General features: G+C 41.4%; 1 protein-coding gene and 1 pseudogene across 1 annotated transcript; both read left to right on the top strand.

Annotated features, from left to right (window-relative positions):
- The first annotated feature begins 12266 nt into the window (after positions 1 to 12266).
- LOC116894048 (olfactory receptor 52I2-like) lies at positions 12267 to 13259 on the top strand. The gene has a single exon (XM_032895769.1). The coding sequence runs from the start codon at positions 12288 to 12290 to the stop codon at positions 13257 to 13259; it is 972 nt and encodes a 323-aa protein (XP_032751660.1). The 5' UTR covers positions 12267 to 12287.
- Positions 13260 to 19383: 6124 nt separating this feature from the next.
- LOC116893165 lies at positions 19384 to 20340 on the top strand (annotated as a pseudogene).
- The last annotated feature ends 242 nt before the right edge of the window (positions 20341 to 20582 follow it).

The raw sequence follows: 20582 nt of genomic DNA on the forward strand, positions 1-20582 counted from the left end.
GGGGCCACATGTGGGGCAGGCTTTTCTTCTCTTTGTTTTGTTGCCAAGACGATTAGTTTCTTGCTTCTTCTAGGGTAGAGCTTGCCTCCTTATGTTGGGCTTTACCATTTATTATCCTTTGTAGGGCTGGATTTGTTGAAAGATATTGTGTAAATTTGGTTTTGTCATGGAATATCTTGGTTTCTCCATCTATGTTAATTGAGAGTTTTGCAGGATACAGTAACCTGGGCTGGCATTTGTGTTCTCTTAGAGTCTGTATGACATCTGTCCAGGATCTTCTGGCTTTCATAGTTTCTGGCGAAAAGTCTGGTGTGATTCTGATAGGTCTGCCTTTATATGTTACTTGACCTTTTTCCCTTACTGCTTTTAATATTCTTTCTTTATTTTGTGCGTTTGGTGTTTTGACTATTATCTGACGGGAGGAGTTTCTTTTCTGGTCCAATGTATTTGGAGTTCTGTAGGCTTCTTGTATGCCTATGGGTATCTCTTTTTTTAGGTTAGGGAAGTTTTCTTCTATGATTTTGTTGAAGATATTTACTGGTCCTTTGAGCTGGGAGTCTTCACTCTCTTCTATACCTATTATCCTTAGGTTTGATCTTCTCATTGAGTCCTGGATTTCCTGTATGTTTTGGGCCAGTAGCTTTTTCCGCTTTACATTATCTTTGACAGTTGAGTTGATGATTTCTATGGAATCTTCTGCTCCTGAGATTCTCTCTTCTATCTCTTGTATTCTGTTGGTGAAGCTCATATCTACGGCTCCTTGTCTCTTCTTTTGGTTTTCTATATCCAGGGTTGTTTCCATGTGTTCTTTCTTGATTGCTTCTATTTCCATTTTTAATTCCTTCTATTTCCATTTTAATTCCTTGTGTTTTCCTGGAATTCTTTCAGGGATTTTTGTGATTCCTTTCTGTAGGCTTCTACTTGTTTATTTATGTATTCCTGTGTTTCTCTAAGGGAGTTCTTCACGTCTTTCTTGAAGTCCTCCAGCATCATGATCAAATATGATTTTGAAACTAGATCTTGCTTTTCTGGTGTGTTTGGATATTCTGTGTTTGCTTTGGTGGGAGAATTGGGCTCCGATGGTGCCATGTAGTCTTAGTTTCTGTTGCTTGGATTCTTGCCTTTGCCTCTTGCCATCAGATTATCTCTAGTGTTACTTTGTTCTTCTATTTCTGACAGTGGCTAGACTGTCCTATAAGCCTGTGTGTCAGGGGTGCTGTAGACCTGTTTCCCTGTTTTCTTTCAGCCAGTTATGGGAACAGAGTGTTCTGCTTTCGGGTGTGTAGTTTTTCCTATCTACAGGTCTTCAGCTGTTCCTGTGGGCCTGTGTCTTGAGTTCACCAGGCAGGTCGCTTGGAGCAGGAAGGTTTGTCTTACCTGTGGTCCCAAGGCTCAAGTTTGCTTGTGGGGTGTTGCTTACGAGCTCTCCTCGGGGGTAGCAACCCGGAAGATCTGCGCCGCCCTTTCCGGGAGCTTCCGTGCACCAGAGTTCCAGATGGCTTTTGGTGTTTTCCTCTGGAATCAGTAATGTGGGCAGAGTGCAGTCTCTTCTGGTTTCCCAGGCGTGTCTGCCTCTCTGAAGGTTTAGCTCTCCCTCCCACGGGATTTGGGTGCAGAGAACTGTTTATCTGGTCGGTCCCTTCAGGTTCCGGCAGTGTCTCGTGCACAGGGGACCTGCTGCTCCAGTGCCCTTATCTACGGGATCCCAGAGGCCGTATACAGTTTCCTCTTGGGCAAGGGATGTGGGCAGGGGTGGGCAGTGTTGGTGGTCTCTTCCGCTCTGCAGTCTCAGGAGTGCCCACTTGTCCAGGCGGTGAGGTCTCTCTCCCATGGGGTTTGGGAGCAGCGAGCTGCTGCGGGCAGGGATCCGAGGGTTTGGGCGAAGTCATTGTTTTTAATAGCTGAGTAGTACTCCATTGTGTAAATGTACCACATTTTCTGTATCAATTCCTCTATTGAAGGACATCTGGGTTCTTTCCATCTCCTGGCTATTATAAATAAGGCTGCTAGGAACAGAATAGAGCATATGTCCTTGTTATATGTTGGAGCATCTTTTTGGTATATGCCCAAAAAGGTATGGCTGGGTCTTCAGGTCCAGTTTTCTGAGGAACTGCCAGACTGATTTCCAGGGTGGTTGTATCAGTCTGCAATCCCACCAAGAATGGAGGAGTGTTCTTCTTTCTCCACATCCTTGCAGCATCTGTTGTCACCTGAGCTTTTGATCTTAGTTATTCTGACTGGTGTGAGGTGGAAACTCAGGGTTGTTTTGATTTGCATTTTCCTGATGACTGAGAATGTTGAACATTTCTTTAGCTGTTCGATATTCCTCAGTTGAGAATTCATTGTTTAGCTCTGTACCACATTTTTAAAATAGGATTATTTGGTTCTCTGGAGTCTAACTTCTTGAGTTCTTTGTATATATTCGTATCAGTCCTCTATCGGGGATGTAGGATTGGTAAAGATCTTTTTCCAATCTGTTGGTTGTTGTTTTGTCCTATTGACAGTGTCCTTGGTCTTACAGAAGCTTTGCAATTTTATGAGGTCCCATTTGTCGATTCTTGATCTTAGAGCATAAGCCATTGGTGTTCTCTTCAGGAAAATTTCCCTTGTGCCTATATTTTAGAGGCTCTTCCCAATTTTCTCTTCTATTAATTTCAATGTATTTTATTTTATGTGTAGGTCTTTGATCCACTTGGACTTGAGCTTTGTACAAGGAGATAAGAATGGGTCCATTTGCAGTCTTCTACATGCTGACTTCCAGTTGAACCAGCACCATTTATTGAAAATTCTTTATTAATTGAAATAGCTTTAACATCTTTGTCAAAGCTCAAGTGACCATAGGTTTGTGGGTTCATTTCTGGGTCTTCAATTCTATTCCATTGATCTACCTGCCTGTTTCTGTACTGATACCATTCGGTTTTTTGTTTTTTAATCACGAATGCTTTGTAATACTGCTTGAGGTCAGGGATGGTATTTCCTCCAGAAGTTCTTTCATTGTTGAGGATAGTTTTTAATATCCTGTTATTTTTTTGTTATTCCAAATGTATTTGTAAATTGCTCTTTCTAACTCTATGAAGAATTGAGTTGGAAGTTTGATGGGGATTGCATTGAATCTGTAGATTGCTTTTGGCAAGATGACCAATTTTGCTGTATTAATCCTACCAATCCATGATCCATTTTATGAGATCTTCTTTGATTTCTTTCTTCAGAGACTTGAAGTTCTTGTCATACAGATCTTTCACTTGTTTTGTTTGAGTCACACCAGGGATTTTATATTATTTGTGACTATTGTGAAGGGTGTCAGTTTCCTAATTTCTTTCTCAGCCTGTTTGTCCTTTGAGTAGAGGAAGGTTACTGATTTGTTTGAGTTAATTTTATATCCAGCCACTTTGCTGAAGTTGTTTATCAGCTGTAGGAGTTTTCTGGTGGAAGTTTTGGGGGGGGGGTCAATTAAGTATACCTATCATATCATCTCCAAATAGTGATATTTTGACTTCTTCCTTTTCAATTTGTATTCCTTTGACCTCTTTTTGTTGTCTGATTGCTCTGGCTAGGACTTCAAGTACTATATTGAATAGGTAGGGAGAGAGTGGGCAGCCTTGTCTATTTCCTGATTTTAGTGGGATTGCTTCAAGTTTCCCTGCATTTAGTTTAATGTTAGCTACTGGTTTGCTGTATTTGCTCTTACTGTGTTTAGGTATGGGTATTGAATTCCTGATCTTTCAAGACTTTTATCATGAAGGAGGGTGTTGAATTTTGTCAAATGCTTTCTCAGCATCTAATGAGATGATCATGTATTTTTTCTTTTGAGTTTGTTTTTATAATGGGTTATGTTGATGGATTTCTGTATCTTGAACCATCCTTGTATCTCTGGGATGAAGCCCACTTGATCATGATGGATGATCATTTTGATGTGTTCTTGGATTCAGTTTGCGACAATTTTATTGAGTACTTTTACATCAATATTCATGACAGAAATTTTCTTTTTTTATATGGTCTTTGTGTGGTTTAGGTATAAACGTAATTATGAACGAATTAAAGAATGAATTGGCTAGTGTTTCTTCTTTTTCTATTTTGTGGAATAGTTTGAAGAGTATTGGTATTAGTTTTTCTTTGAAGGTCTGATAGAATTCTTCACTAAACCCATCAGGTCCTGGACTTAGGAGTGAGAGCACTCCTGGGAAACCAGCTCTCTCCAGGCAGATTTTGGGTCTGGTGGGCTGTGGGACAGCCTTAGCTCTGAGTGCAGCTGGAGAACCAAAAGCAGTTTTATTTTTGCAATTCTCTAGTGGTTTAGAACATTGTACTTTCAGAATCCAGGAAACTGTATAGCAGCCATTGGTAGGGAGGAGAAAAAAAAATCTGAACATAAACAATAACTTAGTGATTTCTACTTATTGTTTTGAGAACTCTGTTTTATTCCGTGCTTCATTTTTTAAAGCGAATAGTCTGTTTTCTTGGTGGTTTAGTTTTTTGAGTTGTTTGCTAGTAAAGATTTTTTTTGTTTTTTAAATTCTGTAAGCTACCTCTGCATTCAGTTGCACTGTTTTGCTGTACTGAAGCTTTTAGCTTTGTTATGTTCCATTTGCCAATTGGTGGTCTTAATTTCTGTACCACTGAAGTCCTATTCAGAAAGTTCATACATATACCTATGTTTTAAAATATATTAGTTTTTGTGTTTATAAGTTGAAAGGTGTTCTTTACCTTCTCTTCTAACAAACTCATGGTGTTGAGTTTAAGGTGAGGCCCCTGTTCCATTTTGAGTTGAGTTTTGTATGAAGTGAGAGCTTCATTCCTCTGCACACTGCTATCAAGTCTGACTAATACCATTAATCTTTTCTCCTTGTGTTCTTTGGGTCTCTTTTTCAAAAAGTGAGGTGGATATAGAACTGTGAGCTCATTTCTGGACCCTCAGATCTATCCCATTGATCAATGTGTCCGTTCTTATGCCAGTATCATGCCATGTCTTATAACAATGGCTTATAGTATAACTTGAAGTCAGGAATGGTAACAACTGTTTTGGCTATCATGGTTTCTTGAATTTTAAGGTTATCTTTTCAATTTCTGTGAAAAATATATAGATTGCTTTTGATAGGCTGTTTGTCTTCACAATAAGGGACAAGAAGTTAGACAGATTCTCTGATAGGCAGATAAACTGGGAGAGGGACCATGACTAGGCAATATAGGTGGTAAATTTTCAACATGGCCAGCTTCTTCCTTTCCTTACCCACTCTAGACCAGAGACAAAAGCTTGGCAGCTTTAAAAAAAAAAGGTCACTGAGCCACCAACCAGGCAGCATACACTAGCAAGAATGACCCCACCCCCAACCCCTGCCAGGGCCAGCCCCACAAGGGTTTTCTTTCTTGTCGGTTCTTCCTGAGGCAGCAGAGGGGGAGGAATGTTGGCGGAGGGTAAGACTTTGTCTTACAAGATATTTTGGGTTGCTGTATAGACTTAGATAAGTAAATTACTTACTATAAGTTACTATGTTACTATAGCTGACCTGTCATTTGCCTTCCTCTGGGCCAGAAACTGCAGTCTCTGGCACTTAGCACCTCTTCCTCAAATAGCAAAGGATTGAGTACATAGCCTTTGTACTATCTCAGCAGGAACTGCTAGGCTCTAACTTTCAGCCTGCTAGTCTGAGGTCACAGGAAGAAAAAGGGACACTTTGGAAAGTTATTACTGTGTTTATTACTATGTTGTAAAAAGTTTCCTATGAAGGCTATCTAAGGGGGAAATCAGAAAGATCCTAAGTGGGGTGTGGCATGGGGGGACGGGTAGAGAAAAATTCTTCTAAGAGAAAAAAGTTCCTTCTATCTCTTTGTTCTCAGTATTTACACATCTTTCAGAATACATGATCACATGCTACAAGGTTCATTACAAGTTCACACAAAAAGTCAAATCATAAATTGAAATAGAAGTTTACAACAGAGAATGTTTACATGCATATCCATTAGGATTAATTCTCTGGCTAAACATCCATCTTCTGTCACTGTTCCACAAGTTCACTGAAGGTTTAAAACCATAAGTAAGTTATTAGTGAAGTTTTGTATAGGATAAACCCAGTCAATATTTTATCATCTGTCCTAGCACCTATAAAAAAATCTTAGCTCCCTTTTATGACCTTTGGCTAATTGTTTTACAATCTCTTGGAATGTGCTCTCAGTAGAAGAAAGTCTGGTTACTATCTAAGAGCAATTAACTGGTGACACTTGGGAGACTGCTGGCAGAGTTCTCACTGCAGTTTTGACTATCAGAAAAGGACCACATAGCAGCAGTCCCACAATTTAGAGCTTAATAACCACTGGCATAATTTTAGGAATTCTTATAGGATCATTATTAGGATTTAAGAAGTCATCTATTTGTCTATGTAGCATTATTACAAGATGGCACATCTTCGTAGATATGCAGAGATCTGCTCCAAAGGGGTGGGCTATTACTTAATGATTGTTATATATGTTTAATAATAACAGGAAAAGCATATTAATAGCAGGAATCTTGCCTAAAATGAATTCCCTTACAGCCTTGCTTAATAAGGGTGAACCTGTTGCAGATTATATAATAATCTGAGTAGGCCATCTCAGGGACATCACCTGCTAGTTATTAGCTTGTCCCATTATGGCTCCTGACATCCCCCCACATATACAGCAGAGGCCTGGTCTGGCCTCAGTGAGAGAAGATGAGCCAAATCCTCAAGAGACTTGTGGCCCTGGGGAAGGGAAAGGTCTGGTGGGGGAGCACCCTCTTGGAGTCAAAGGGGAGGGGGAATGGGATGAGGAACTGTGGGGGGAGGTTATTGGAGGGGGGAATGGCTAGACTGTAAAAAAAAGTACTAATAATTAAAAAAAGGTCTTTTAGCTTCTTGTCTCTAATCATCAAAACCTCTGCTAATGGACTGGATCAAGAAGTTCAAGGCTGATTCAGACGTGTTACACAACAGCTGTGGGCCAACCAACCATCCTACCTTTCTTCAAACTGATCAACTAGGAATTAGAAGAGAAAAACTCTTCAGAGATTTAAAAACCAAAACCAAAAACAAACAAACAAACAAACAAACAAAAAACAGCCTTTGGATTTTGAGAAGAGGTTTTGTGTGTGTGTGTGTGTGTGTGTGTGTGTGTGTGTGTGTGTGTGTGTGTGTGTGTGTGTGTGTCTCCTGTGGGAGGGTCTTTATCCATGTGAGTCTGTGGCAAGTGTCTTTTCTCACCCCCAATAAATGCCTTCACCTGCTGATTCTATCTGCCCCTCTTTATGGTGTTCAAGTTTTCTTTACTGCTGCCTATTGCACTTGAGGTTTTTCCTGCCCTTTAAGTCTTTAATTAACAAGGAAAATGGACCCCATCAAGATCCCCAACTTTGTCAACAATATTAATCCTACCAATCTATGAGTATTGGAATTCTCTCTATCTTTTGGTTCCAAAACCACCAACTACTATCTTACTTTTCACACATTTATGCAGCTGTGTATGCTAGGCAAGTGTTCCACCACTGAACTATGTGCTCAGACCCTCACATAATACTTCTTTGTTTTAGAGATAGGATCTCACTGTATAGCTCTGGCTAGCCTGGACCTCATGATGTAGACCAGGCTAGTCTTGAACTCAGAGACACTTGTCTATTCAAAGAGAATTTTCCAACAGTATGCCATGAGAAATACTTAATGGATAAAGCCCATCATGAACCTCCAGGAGAGACTGAGGAATACTGAAGTGAATTTAAGAGATCAGTTATATGATTAGTGTGAACAGTTGTTAAGCATTGTGAGATGTACCAATGACTAGACTCTAACTCTGATTTCTCTTTCTAGCTCTATGACTTCTGCACATCTCACCTATAACATGTAGACATCGTGATGGTAGCAAAAGCAGAGGGTCAAGAATGGAATGAGAAAACACCCTGAAAAGAATCTCTCTGGGGGCCTGTTGTTGTAAAAATATAAAAATAAAGATGTAAGTCTTTTATCCCGCTAGGCCCACTCCGCGGTGCCCCAGATATCTGCTAGATATCTTAGCGGAAACACATCCCAGCTGCACACTTTCCTACACTCAAACCCTAAATAAAAGAACACACAACACTATAATCTTAGATCCAATTGGTAAGATATAATTGCCCACTTAAACATACAAAGCCCAGTATCATCCATCCCTTGAGAACATTAATAACAACCTGTAAATACACAGAGCAGAATCTTAACATCACCTGCCACGGCTTCTCTCCTCTCTCCGTCTCTCTTCTCTTCTCCTAGTCTCCTCCTCTTCCTTCAAACTTCTCTCCAGTCCATCCTTCCTTCTCCTCCAATGACAGGCCTCCTTCTATCCTGTACCTGCCCCTCACCAGTACTTTACAAATTCAATGGAGAGGTGGTTCTGGTGAAGTCACCTGAGTTCTGAGTCCTTGAGGACTCAGCTGTCCTTGGGGCAGTGGAATTAGCATCAAAATACAGTAACTTCAGGGCAAACCACAACAGGGGCCTGGCACATCCAGGTTTTCCATCAAACCTTTTGTTTTCTTTCAGGATGAACTCTATATTCTCAGTCTGGTGTTTAGGTATCCTCCGAGACTTAAAGAAACAAAGCCTGTTAACCTACGAGGCGTCTGACTCATCCTGTAGTCTGGAAAGATCCAGATGGAACCCAGACAAAGCCAGTGCTCTGGAGGATTTATAGTGTTTAGCTGTTAGGCAGAGGCCAAGGGACAAGGGTGTCCAGGGAAAAAGCAGGATCATAGAGTGATGGGGAGGAGAGATCCCAGTGGGAGGTCTTGGAAAAGGACAATTCTCAACTTGACTCTCCATTGTTTTCTTTGGTCTCTTGTGGTGGTGCTTACTGCTTCTGAGAAGAGTCCTGAAAAAAAAAAATCTCATTTCTTCTGGGTGAAAGAAATATGTATCACCACGCATAGATAATTTGAGAAAGTTAGGTAAACAGAACGCTGGCCTGTAGGTAATTGAAAAGGGAGGTTGGGCTGCTGCAACCTCTAGGTCATGATTGCCCTGGAAAGGAGGATTCAAATGGTCTGTCAAGAGGTTGGCCAGGTTTGGAAGGTGCGGCTAACACCAAAGGCTCCCTCTCAGAGTGTGAGAGATTGGAAGAGATGGGAGAGCGAACAGGAACGCAGAGCTTCTTGTGTTTAAGGCAATCAGAAGTGAAAAGTCCAACTTTGGAAGAACGAAGAGACAGTTTTTAAAAGACAAAGAGGAGCTATGAGAAAAGACCACGCAAAGTAGGCTGAGTACCAGTGTGTCTGGGTGGTGGGAGAGGCACAGGGGCAGGCACACAGAATTCTCATTGGCAGCAAGGCTTCATTCAGATGCATGCATGCAGTTCACTTTCACCTTCTGTGGGATTAAAAAACTGAAGGACTAAGGAGCCAGCTACTGATGCTGAAAGGAGTCACAAGGTGGCAGCAGATCTTGCAGAGAGGCCACTGTTGATCTTCAAAGAAAAGAGCAACATAGGTTGAGTGAGATAAAAAAAATTAAAAAAAACCCAAATTTTTAATTTTGGAAAAGACTTGTAACACATGCAACTTCTATTAGCAATGGTTAGTAGGAAGAGATTTAGATCATGGGAAAGTATGACAAGGTGAAGTTGTCAGGGCTGGAGAGAAGAAGAGTGGGCAGGGCATGAATAGACCATGCCCTTGGCAGAAGGAAGATTTCTATCAAGCAATCAGGAGATGACAATCTTGGGTCAAAGATGAATGGGGCAGTAGGAACTGTGGATCTCTGTGGTTCTCCTCAAATCTATAGGTAGTTTTGCTGAACCCTGAATTTGTGGCACTCAGGGCAGACCCAGCAGCATAGAATATCCTGCCTGTATCCCTGAGTGAGATATCTTCCAATTGCAGATCAAAGGGTGATAGGAGAAAACTCTCAGGGAATTCAGGCTTTAAAAAAATAGTCTTGGAATCACACTTACATGGTTACGTTTGTTATTTGGAACGACTTATAGGTTTAAGCCATTCAAACCGTCTTTTTAAAATTAGTTATACTTTATTGCGTACCTGTGTACCAAGCACCTTGTTAAACAATAAACATCTTTCAATATAGGGGCATCTGCAGCGTTAGTTCATTGTACGGCCAAGAGGAAATCTTCAGGAATACTCATTTAAGTATGCATGGAATAGTTGTCTGGACAAACTGGGTTAAGCAGGATAAGCAATGCTGTTTCTTACTTTCTACCTTTATTAAACATCTATTGCTCAAACCAGCATTAGGATCCCTTTGCCTAGCTTTTCATTTAAGTTCAAAACACCTCTTTGATTGGGAGTGGATGATCATTTCTATCTAACAACGTGCAGGTTAAGGGCTGGAAGGTTTGCCTGATTTGATCAAGGCAATTTGGCTAGCAAGTGACTAATGAGGTTTTTCACTCTACATAGTAAAATTTTTTAGTTACTACTGTTAAACATTTTGTTTTTCTGTCTCTAAACCACAGAGCTCTAATAACCCATTTTACATGTGACAACAGAAGGATTTTTTTCCTGTGCTTTACGAGAAACTCAGGCTTTCTAAAAGGTCTACCAACATTACCAGGTCTGAATCAAATCAAAGGGGACCTTGTGTGATGTTTTCTCAGAATACTGTGGGTATCTTACGGTACTTACATATGTAAGTAAACTCACAGAAACTGAGCAACTTAAAGGGAAGGGAAGTAAAGGATTATAGCACGGAAATGTGACAGCAGTGTTGTTCTTTTGTTTTAGGATGTCTGGAAAAGTCATTATATATCCTGTGATATAACCTGACACAACCTAAATGAGGAAAATGCAGGGCCAAGGCAAACACTGCCAAGGTTGGAGCTCGGCTCCCAGAGTCGTAGAGTAGCAAATCTCTTTTCTTTACCAAAACTGTACAGGTCAGCCTATAATACTTTTTTGGGGTAAGTATCCATAATTGTTTTCTTGACTTCAATGCTGTTAAATACACTGTCAGGAGTTAGTACTGGAAAGACCTAGATGGGAACCTCAACTGGACTGAATGATGCTATATGATATAAGATGAAGAATCATATCATTTAAGTACTTAAGTCAGTTGTTTTATTTAGATATATATGTACATTACAAATGTAGATATTCACTCATGAATACTGTTTCTCATCTTGGTATAATCATGTACTGTTTTCATTAAAACATGCTTTACTTACACACGGATAAAATTTCTTGGAGTGCATTGGTAGCTTATCATGAAAAGGGGCAAACCATATTGAAGAAGCAGAAAAGCTATGGGGAGGTTTGTCTTTATGTGTGTATGAGGGGTTAGTATGTAATTTCTTGGGCTAGTAATTGAAACTACTTCAAGGAAATTGATCCTCAAATTTAGAAAACTATAAATATTTCAACAACATTGGCATATATGGAAAGTGATTATGTCATTTTAATGGCCTTATTTACTGAACCTATACTTTCCATATAATGCACTTCTGACTGACAGGAATGTGTTTTCATCATTTATCTAGGTACTAGTCCAAGGAGACATAATATGACATTTGATCTCAATAAGTCTAATTCAGTAATCATGAGAATAAAAGGTAAACTCTTCTTATTCATTTTGTAGAAATATCTGGCTATAAGGAATACATAAAATGTATCACCCAACCTTGTTCCACAGGCTAGGATCACACAAAATTACAAATTAAAGACACATGTTTGAGTGCGTACCATAATCACCAGGTAGACTATTGGAATCATCAATTTAACATCATTATGAATCAATATGATTTTATGGAAGCTTGAAGTAAAAATAAACATGCAATACTTACATGGGAATAGCTGCGAAGAGAGAGTGGTGAGATAGATAGAGAGGGAGAGAGAGGAAAAAAGAGAGTGACAGAAAAAAAGAGAGAGAGGCAGAAAGATAGAGAGTTTGAAAGATATAGACAGACAGATAGAGGGGCAGAGAGAGAGAGACAAAGATAGAAACATAGAAAGACAGGAAGGGAGATAGAGGGAGGAAGAAGGAGGGCTGGAGGGATAGGGAGAGGGGGAAGAAGGAAGGGATTGAGGGAAGAAGGAAGGGATAGAGGGAGGAAGGGAGGGAGAGAGGGAGGGAGGGAGAGAGAGAGGAAAACTGATCTTTAAGATGGGAATAGATGTTAATAAAGCACACAATCTTTACACAGGTTAATGTTAATGTTTAATGTTAATTTTAGGTCATGAAAAATACCACCAAGATGAAAATACCTCAACAATTTGTGAACCTCACACCCAGTAGTCTATTTTATAAGAATGCCACCTCTCTTATAATATCTTGCAAGTTAACAGGAGAGCAGTCTGACCAGTGATGCCGGGTCCATCCTACAACCACACAGTGGGATCCCCTGGCACCTTCTTCCTCTTGGGCGTCCCAGGCTTACAGTCTTCCTATCTTTGGCTGGCCATCTCACTGAGTGCCATGTACAGCATAGCCCTCTTAGGAAATACCCTCATCATCGCTGTGATCTGCATGGATCCCACTCTACAAGAGCCCATGTACTTCTTCCTATGTGTTCTGGCTGCTGTGGATGTTGTTATGGCTTCTTCTGTGGTACCTAAGATGGTGAGCGTCTTCAGTTCAGGAGACAGCTCCATCAGCTTTAACGCCTGTTTCACTCAGATGTACTTTGTCCACGCAGCCACTGCTGTGGAGACAGGACTGCTGCTGGCCATGGCTTTTGATCGCTATGTGGCCATCTGCAAGCCCCTACATTATATGAGAATTCTCACCCCTCATGTGATGCTGGGAATTAGTGTGACAATCACCATTAGAGCTCTTGTTTTTATGACTCCATTGAGTTGGATGTTGAGCCATTTGCCTTTTTGTGCCTCCAATGTTCCTCACTCCTACTGTGAACACATGGCAGTGGCCAAGTTAGCATGTGATGACCCCATGCCTAGCAGTCTCTACAGTTTGATTTTTTCCTCCATCATTGTGGGTTCAGATGTGACCTTCATTTCTGCCTCTTATACTCTGATTCTCAAGGCAGTTTTTGGTCTGTCCTCAAAGAATGCGCAGTGGAAGGCATTGAGTACGTGTGCGTCTCATGCTGGGGTCATGGCGCTGTACTATCTCCCTGGGATGGCATCCATCTACGTGGCCTGGCTAGGGCAGGATGCAGTTCCCCTGCACACTCAAGTGCTGTTAGCGGACTTGTACCTGATCATCCCACCCACCTTAAACCCTATCATTTATGGCATTAGGACCCGACAAATCCGGGAGCGGCTCTGGCGTCTGCTGACAAGTTGCTTCTTTCACCAGTCCACTCAAGGCTCATGAGCACGAAGCTTCTCAGTGTTCCAATCACCACAAAGAGGACTTTGAGATCTATGGACGTGGATACTTTTCAGGTGCGGAGTGTCCTTACCTAATGCTTCAACGTCTCACTAGAGTTAGACTCTGTATTCTGTGTATTTATTTAAAATGCTATCAGATTGAAGTTTGGGCAGAGAATGTGATTTGGTGTTTTGTTTCTGTATTTTTAAAAAAATCTTTATTGCAATCCAACATCAGGTCCTTCGCTGATGAAGGATACTGTGTTTTTTACTTTTTTCCTTACTAGAAAGTTTTAGATTTGCTCTTCCCCCATGTTTCGGTACAGACTGTTGGAGTTTGTTCTCTGCCTCACCGACGTTTCCCATGTTTGTTCCTTAAGCGGAAACTTCCTTCACCTAAAACAGATTTTAGTTTATCTGTGTGAACTTTGGGTCTAATGGATGAATTGGAAAAAGGAATCCAAACCACAGTGAAAAACAAACGAACAAAAAACCTAATTAACAACACGGGATGGAGAGAATCATGCCTCAGTCCAACTCCCTTCCGAGAGCCACATGGTTTTATTGGGCAGAGACACATATATTTGATTCTTAGTGAAATTGAAAGTCTTAATGAGATTAATTCTGATATTAAAATTCAAAGCGCTAGGAGAAACTGCAATAGCAAATTGGCTAACTGTTCCCTTGATTAGCATGATGTATCCTCCATCTCTTCGGATTGATCTTAGTTTTAAGTCTACCAAAAAATATCGGTGTAGTACTGACACAAAGGGAAAATAAAAACAGAGGAACAGAACAGCGAGCTCAGCCCAAACTCTGAGGTATAGTTGGTTAATAGATCTGATGCTGCGTATGGTGTTGGGAATACTGAACATTCAAATGTGAAACTATTAGATGAGACCCCTACCTTACATGATATGCAAAAAGTAATTAAAAAAAAGATAAAGAACTAATTGGAAGATTGAAAAAAATCACAAAACTAGAGAAAATATTTAACATTGCAAAGATTTGTTAGACATGATATCCAAAAGTGAAGGCAGCAAAAGTGAAAAACAGATGTATCCACAAGGGACAGAAATAATTATACATAACAAAAGACAAAATGGAATGCAAAGGCACCATATAGGGTAGAAGAAGATATATTTAAATGTACATTGTATACATTTAAGTGTACATTAAGTATATTTTGTATATTTATTAAGAACTATTTACCTAGAAAATGATGAAATCATATAATTCAACAACAATAAGCAAAAATGCAGATACTTGAAGAGAAGCAGACATTCCATAAAGGTGAGGTGCAAATGACCAGCTAATAGACGTGACGGTGCTTTTCTGTCACTGGTCATTAGAGAGGTGAAATGTAAAATGACAGTGAGAGAATCCATTTGATCTATATGTATGACAAAAACCCAATCCAAGCCAAGGAAAAAAGAAGCAAGAACCAACTTTGGGCGAAGATGTGGATAAATTGAACCCCTGCATGGTCACTGGAGATTGTGATAGTAAAATTCCCATGGTAACAGTATGGGACATCTATGAAATAGGGAAAGCAGGGGTCACCTGTGATGCAGCAATCTCACTGCAGGTACAAGCACAACAGAAACCAGGGTCTCTCAGCCACAGTGACTGGCACTCACATTCATGGTATCTATCACATGTGCTAACTGTATGAAACCAGGGAAAAGAGTTCTGATGTCGGCTCTGAGGCTTCTCTCTTGGTCTTAGCAGCTTTGTGCACTTTCTGTATTTCATGTGCACTGATGAACTGTGGGTATAATAAGGGCAGCTACTTCAGCAGACTGTGATAACCAAATGTGGAAATCTTAGGAAAACACACATTCAAGCAGTGGTTCTCAACCTGTGAGATTCGAGCTGTTCAGAGATTGAATGGTCCTTTAACATCTAAGGTTTTTGGAAATATGAGATATTTACACTGTGATTCATAACAGTAGCAAAAGTGTAGTTATGATGTAGAAACAAAAATAATATTATGGTTGGGGAGGTCACCCCCACATGAGAAAGTGTACTAAAGGGTCAAGCCTTCGGAAGGGTCTAAATCACTGCATTAGAGGGTCTGGAATATTGGAAAATTAAAAATGTAGTCAGGGCTGGTATGGTGCCCAGTGGGTAAAGGCACTTACTGCCACGCCTGACAACCTCAGTTAAATCTCCGGGACTGACGTGATGGCAGGAGAGGACGGACTCCTGGAAGTTGCTCTCTGACCTTCACACAGGCATGTACATATACATACATGATCAATAGGTAAATAAAGGAAATAAACATACTAAGGAAAAATGACACTTGGACCATTTGATTTCTTTTTCTAGATACACGGCTTTCTCATTCACTAGTCTAATGTTAGGTATCCTCTGGGGACTAGAATACACAAACATTGTTCACTCTCCAGGCTCCCGACTTCTCTCACAGTCTGGAATGCCCAAGGGACTGAGCACAGAAGAAACCAGTCTCCGGAGGAATCTCAGTGTTTGGCTGCTGTGCAGCGGCCAAGAGAAGCAGTGTTCAGGGAAAAAGCAGGATGACAGAGTATCTTCTGGGAAAGGGAGTCTCCCAGTGGGAGGCATCTGAAAAGGACAGTACTCATAGTGACTCCATTGTCTCTGCTCTCCTGTGGTTCCTGTAGTGTTTCTGCTTTTCTCGAAGGTCACATATGGATCTACATATTGCCTGGTGTGGGAAGTATGGAATAGTAGGCATATGTAATCAGAAAATGAATGTTGCAAGAGGAAATCTTATGTGGATAACCAAATTAGGAATCAGATTGGATTTAAGATGTCTTTAGGCCATAGTCACCTCAGAAATGAAGATTCAAGTTCTCTATCCAAGCGGACAAGTCTAAAGTGTCTGGTCCGCTCTGGAGGCTTTATGGATACCTACAGCTTCCTCTGGAAGTGAGGCAAAGGATGGCAGCTATGGGAGAAGGAATAGGTATATAGGATTACTTGTGTTCAAGGCAGAGAGATGAAAGGCAACTGCGATACTGCAATGGTAGACACATACTTTAGGGTCCAAGACTTGCCGTGAGAAAAACCCATGTTACAGGGCTGAGATTGTGTCTGTAAAGGGAGACACTTAGGGAAATGAGGTTATCACCAGCAGCAAGGCTGTATCCAAGTGAGGTGTGCAGCCGTGCTTCGATCTGGAAAGCATGTTAGTTTCGAATCGCTCCGTCCTTCATTTGGGATAGAATATCACCTCACCTCACATACTATGACTTACTTATTGACCTCAAATGATTTGCCTAGGCCACTTGCAGTGATGGCCCCTCCAGATGTCAGGTGCACCGTCAGGGTTGAAGGCAACTGGTACAAGGTACAAGGGTGGAAAGGTGTCTTGGGAGATCTGAGCCTAGGCTTTCTGAAAAGAATTCACTCCAACAAGCAGGAGGCAATTGTGGCTGCATGTGTGTGTGTGTGTGTGTGTGTGTGTGTGTGTGTGTGTGTGTGTGTTGACAGCAGGAACTGCATGCCTTAGATTTATTTATCTTAGAGCAGGCGTTTTGAGTGACCCAAAGAGCTAACTGTAAAATAAGCATCCAAGAAATGATGCTTAAGTCATTACTGGAGTCACAGCAGATCTGTAATGGAGGTCACTACTGATGCTTGTAAGAAAAAAAATTAAATTTAAATATCTAAACACTTCAAATATTTTAAAGAGATAAAAAGCACACACACACCCCTTGCAATGCTGATCAAGATGAAAAGTGAATAAAATGAAATAAAAAGAAGATCATTAATCCGAAGCCACTGTGAACATCTGGCGAGTTGTGAGGTTCTGAGGGCTGGAGACAGGCGGATGGAGCAGGGCAAAGGCGAGGCTCGCCTCAGATGCCAGGTGAGTTCACTTAGAGTGGCTTCTGGGTCAGAGGTGAGTGGGCGTGGGCATCCTCAATCCTTCACTTTCCTTCAAAGCTACTGACACCAATGTTCAACCCCAAACACAGACTGGGCTTAGGGTCACCCTGGCTTTTTTTTTTTTTTCTTTTTTTCGGAGCTGGGGACCGAACCCAGGGCCTTGCGCTTGCTAGGCAAGCGCTCTATCACTGAGCTAAATCCCCAACCCCCGCCCTGGCTTATTTTTAACTCTTCTTCCCAATCCTACTTTGAAGTTGTTCTCAGTGTTGCCCTCATCTCTCAGTGATTGCTCACTCTGTGGTTATATAAAACACAGATAAAACATGTTATTAAGTTCAACCACTCTCACTATATATTTATAATTCTTACGGGTTTTGTTTAATGTCCCCCCCCCCAAAAGGTCATATGTGAACATCAGGTCTCAGAAATCTGGCTCTTTGGAACACTCTTGAAGATTCTGGTATCAGTCAGCTCTCCAGGACTCAAGTTGAGGGCAAATGGACACCATGTGGTGAGGCTGGAGAACCAGGTAAATGCTTGTCTTATGTTTGGGTATCATAGAAAATGTCTTTTCTAGCACATGGCGAAGAGAATTAAAAGTGAGGTAAGTAGAGGCAGGACCCGAGGAGGCTGCAAACCCTATTAATGAGGGGGGTCATGGGACTTGATGGCTACTCAACCTAGTCTTGAGGCTTGGCAAAGAAGCTCTTTTCATGGAAGGTTAAGAAACAGCCCTTGGGTTATATCTGAATATTGCTAAGTCAACACCTGTCTTGTCTGTGATATGGCAACCTCAGGCTAAGGCTTCAGGGGGCTGCAATGTTAAGGCTCTGGGGGCTTATGGAAAGAGATCAGAAGGACTTTGATCTCTGTTTCTATGTGATCAAGTTTGCAGTTACTTGAGTCAAATAATCTGGAAGCAGTCAGAAAATGTGTTGAGGCAGGAATGAAGTCTATATAAAGTATGCTTTCCACACCCATTCCTATCCCCAGTCCAACTCCATTTTGGGATCGGTATTTCACATGACATCAGAGCCATATGCACACTCTCAGTCTTTATAGTTAGAGATAAAGATGTACATAAGTGTAAGAAAGATTTTTTTCTGCAGAATTGATAATAATAGAAAAATATTAAATGAACAGACAACAGTCTGAGTTTTGGAATCAGTCTGTAAAAAGGACATTTTAGAATTATTTAGGCATTCATGCCAACTCTAAGAGAAACCCCAGGGGCTGATCATGGCAGGACAACTGAAAACCTGAACAGAATGGGTGTTATGCTGGTTGATTTAAGTTTCTTTTTTCTTTTCTTTCTTTCTTTTTTTTTTTTTTAACACAGTGTTTCTTTGTGTAGCCCTGGCTGTCCTGAAACTTGCTTTGAAGACCAGGCTACCCTTAATCTCAAGAGACTCCTGCCTCTGCCTCTGGAGTGCTGGGAGTAAAGGGGAGTGCTAACACCGCCTGTCGGATTTAGTTATTTTTAATTTTAGTCTCTCTTGCACTTATGTATGCTTTGGAGTTAAAAGATTAAGCAGAGAAAACCAGGCTCATTTAAAATCTGCGCTACTTTTTTTGAAAAAGTACTTTACATAGTCTTCCATTTAAAATCTCAAACCACCAATGATCAAATTAAGGCATGGAAAGTTTCTATAATCTGATCAAGGCAAAAGCTGATAGTAAGTGATACACAGTGTTTTAAGTTGTGGGAACGTGACTCTCACAGCAATGCAATTAGCTCCTTTGCTTTATTGATTCATGGCGATGTCGGGCCAGGATAAGAGAAGCACACAGAGCTTTGTTTTATAAGAAAAACTCCACATTCTGCCCTGAAGATCAACCAACATCCCCTCCGACAGTGATACCACTTGAACAAGAGTCACCCACCAGAAAATACAAGACAGACCTGGGTAGGCATGAGGATTGCCAGGTCATATCTTTTCTAGGTTACCATTAAATTTAATAAAAACCTCATAAAGGTTCCAAATTTCACCTCTTCATGCAGTGTGAGAAGAGACTTCCTAAGGGAGGAAAACCAGCAGATGATTCTGAACAACGTGTAGGCTCTGTTAACGCAGAGAACCTTGATGGGCATGGGAAACGGAGCGAAGTGGTCTGATATTTTGTTTTCTGATTCTGAAAACACTACCTCGACACTCAGGATGTGTCCACTTCCCACACAGGAACACATCTGGTGTCTCGCTGCCCTCTTCTCTATGAATTTACACTGCGATAGAAAAAGCACCTCACCTATGATGTCAGGTCCTTCCTACAACCACACAGTGGGATCCCCTGGCACCTTCTTGCTCTTGGGCATCCCAGGCTTACGGTCTTCCTATCTTTGGCTGGCCATCTCACTGAGTGCCATGTACAGCATAGCCCTCTTAGGAAATACCCTCATCATCGCTGTGATCTGCATGGATCCCACTCTACAAGAGCCCATGTACTTCTTCCTATGTGTTCTGGCTGCTGTGGATGTTGTTATGGCTTCTTCTGTGGTACCTAAGATGGTGAGCGTCTTCAGTTCAGGAGACAGCTCCATCAGCTTTAACGCCTGTTTCACTCAGATGTACTTTGTCCACGCAGCCACTGCTGTGGAGACAGGACTGCTGCTGGCCATGGCTTTTGATCGCTATGTGGCCATCTGCAGGCCCCTACACTGCAGGAGAATTCTCACAGCTAGATTGATGCTGGGATTGTGCGTTACTATTGTCATCAGAGCGGCCATTTCCATGACTCCCCTGAGCTGGATGTTGAGCCACTTGCCATTCTGTGGCTCCAAGGTAGTTTTCCATTCTTCCTGTGAGCACATGGCTGTGGACGAGTTAGCGTGTGCAGACCCCATGCCCAGCAGTTTGTATAGCATGGTTTGTTCTTCATTATTGTGGGCTCTGACATGGCCTTCATTGCTGTCTCCTACGTTGATTCTTAGGGCAGTATTTAATCTGCCCTCAAAGAATGCTCGGCTGAAAGCATTGAGTACGTGTGGCTCTCATGTGGGAGTGATGTGTCTTTTCTATCTACCTGGGATCTCATCCGTATACATAGCCTGGGTAAGGCCGGATGCAGTTCCCCAGCACATCCAAGTATTGTTAGCTGACTTGTACCCGATCATCCCGACTTTAAACCCTATCATTTATGGCATTAGGACTAAGCAGATCCAAGCACAAATGTGGGTGTTGCTGACGTGCTTCTTTAGACAAGGTTCATGAACACAAAACTCTTCATACATTTAGTTTCCTAGACCGGTGCACTGATGTTTTAAAGGTGTATGGAGCGAGACTGTTTAACTTGTCTGTGGAGAGTCTGGGGTGAAGCTGTGAAGACTATGCTTGCTTGAATAACTCTGATATTTAATGTGTTTAATAATCTCATTTAACCCATATGTGCAGTAGAATAGAGACTTCGGAACATGGAGGCAACACATCACTGGTTCTTCTCATAGGCAGAGCCA

This window comes from Rattus rattus, chromosome 2, assembly GCF_011064425.1.
Source record: "Rattus rattus isolate New Zealand chromosome 2, Rrattus_CSIRO_v1, whole genome shotgun sequence".
Lineage (NCBI taxonomy): Eukaryota > Metazoa > Chordata > Mammalia > Rodentia > Muridae > Rattus > Rattus rattus.

Bases quoted from the DNA above. Each gene is read 5' to 3' on its own strand.
- LOC116894048 (XM_032895769.1), top strand. From the start codon at position 12,288: ATGCCGGGTCCATCCTACAACCACACAGTGGGATCCCCTGGCACCTTC.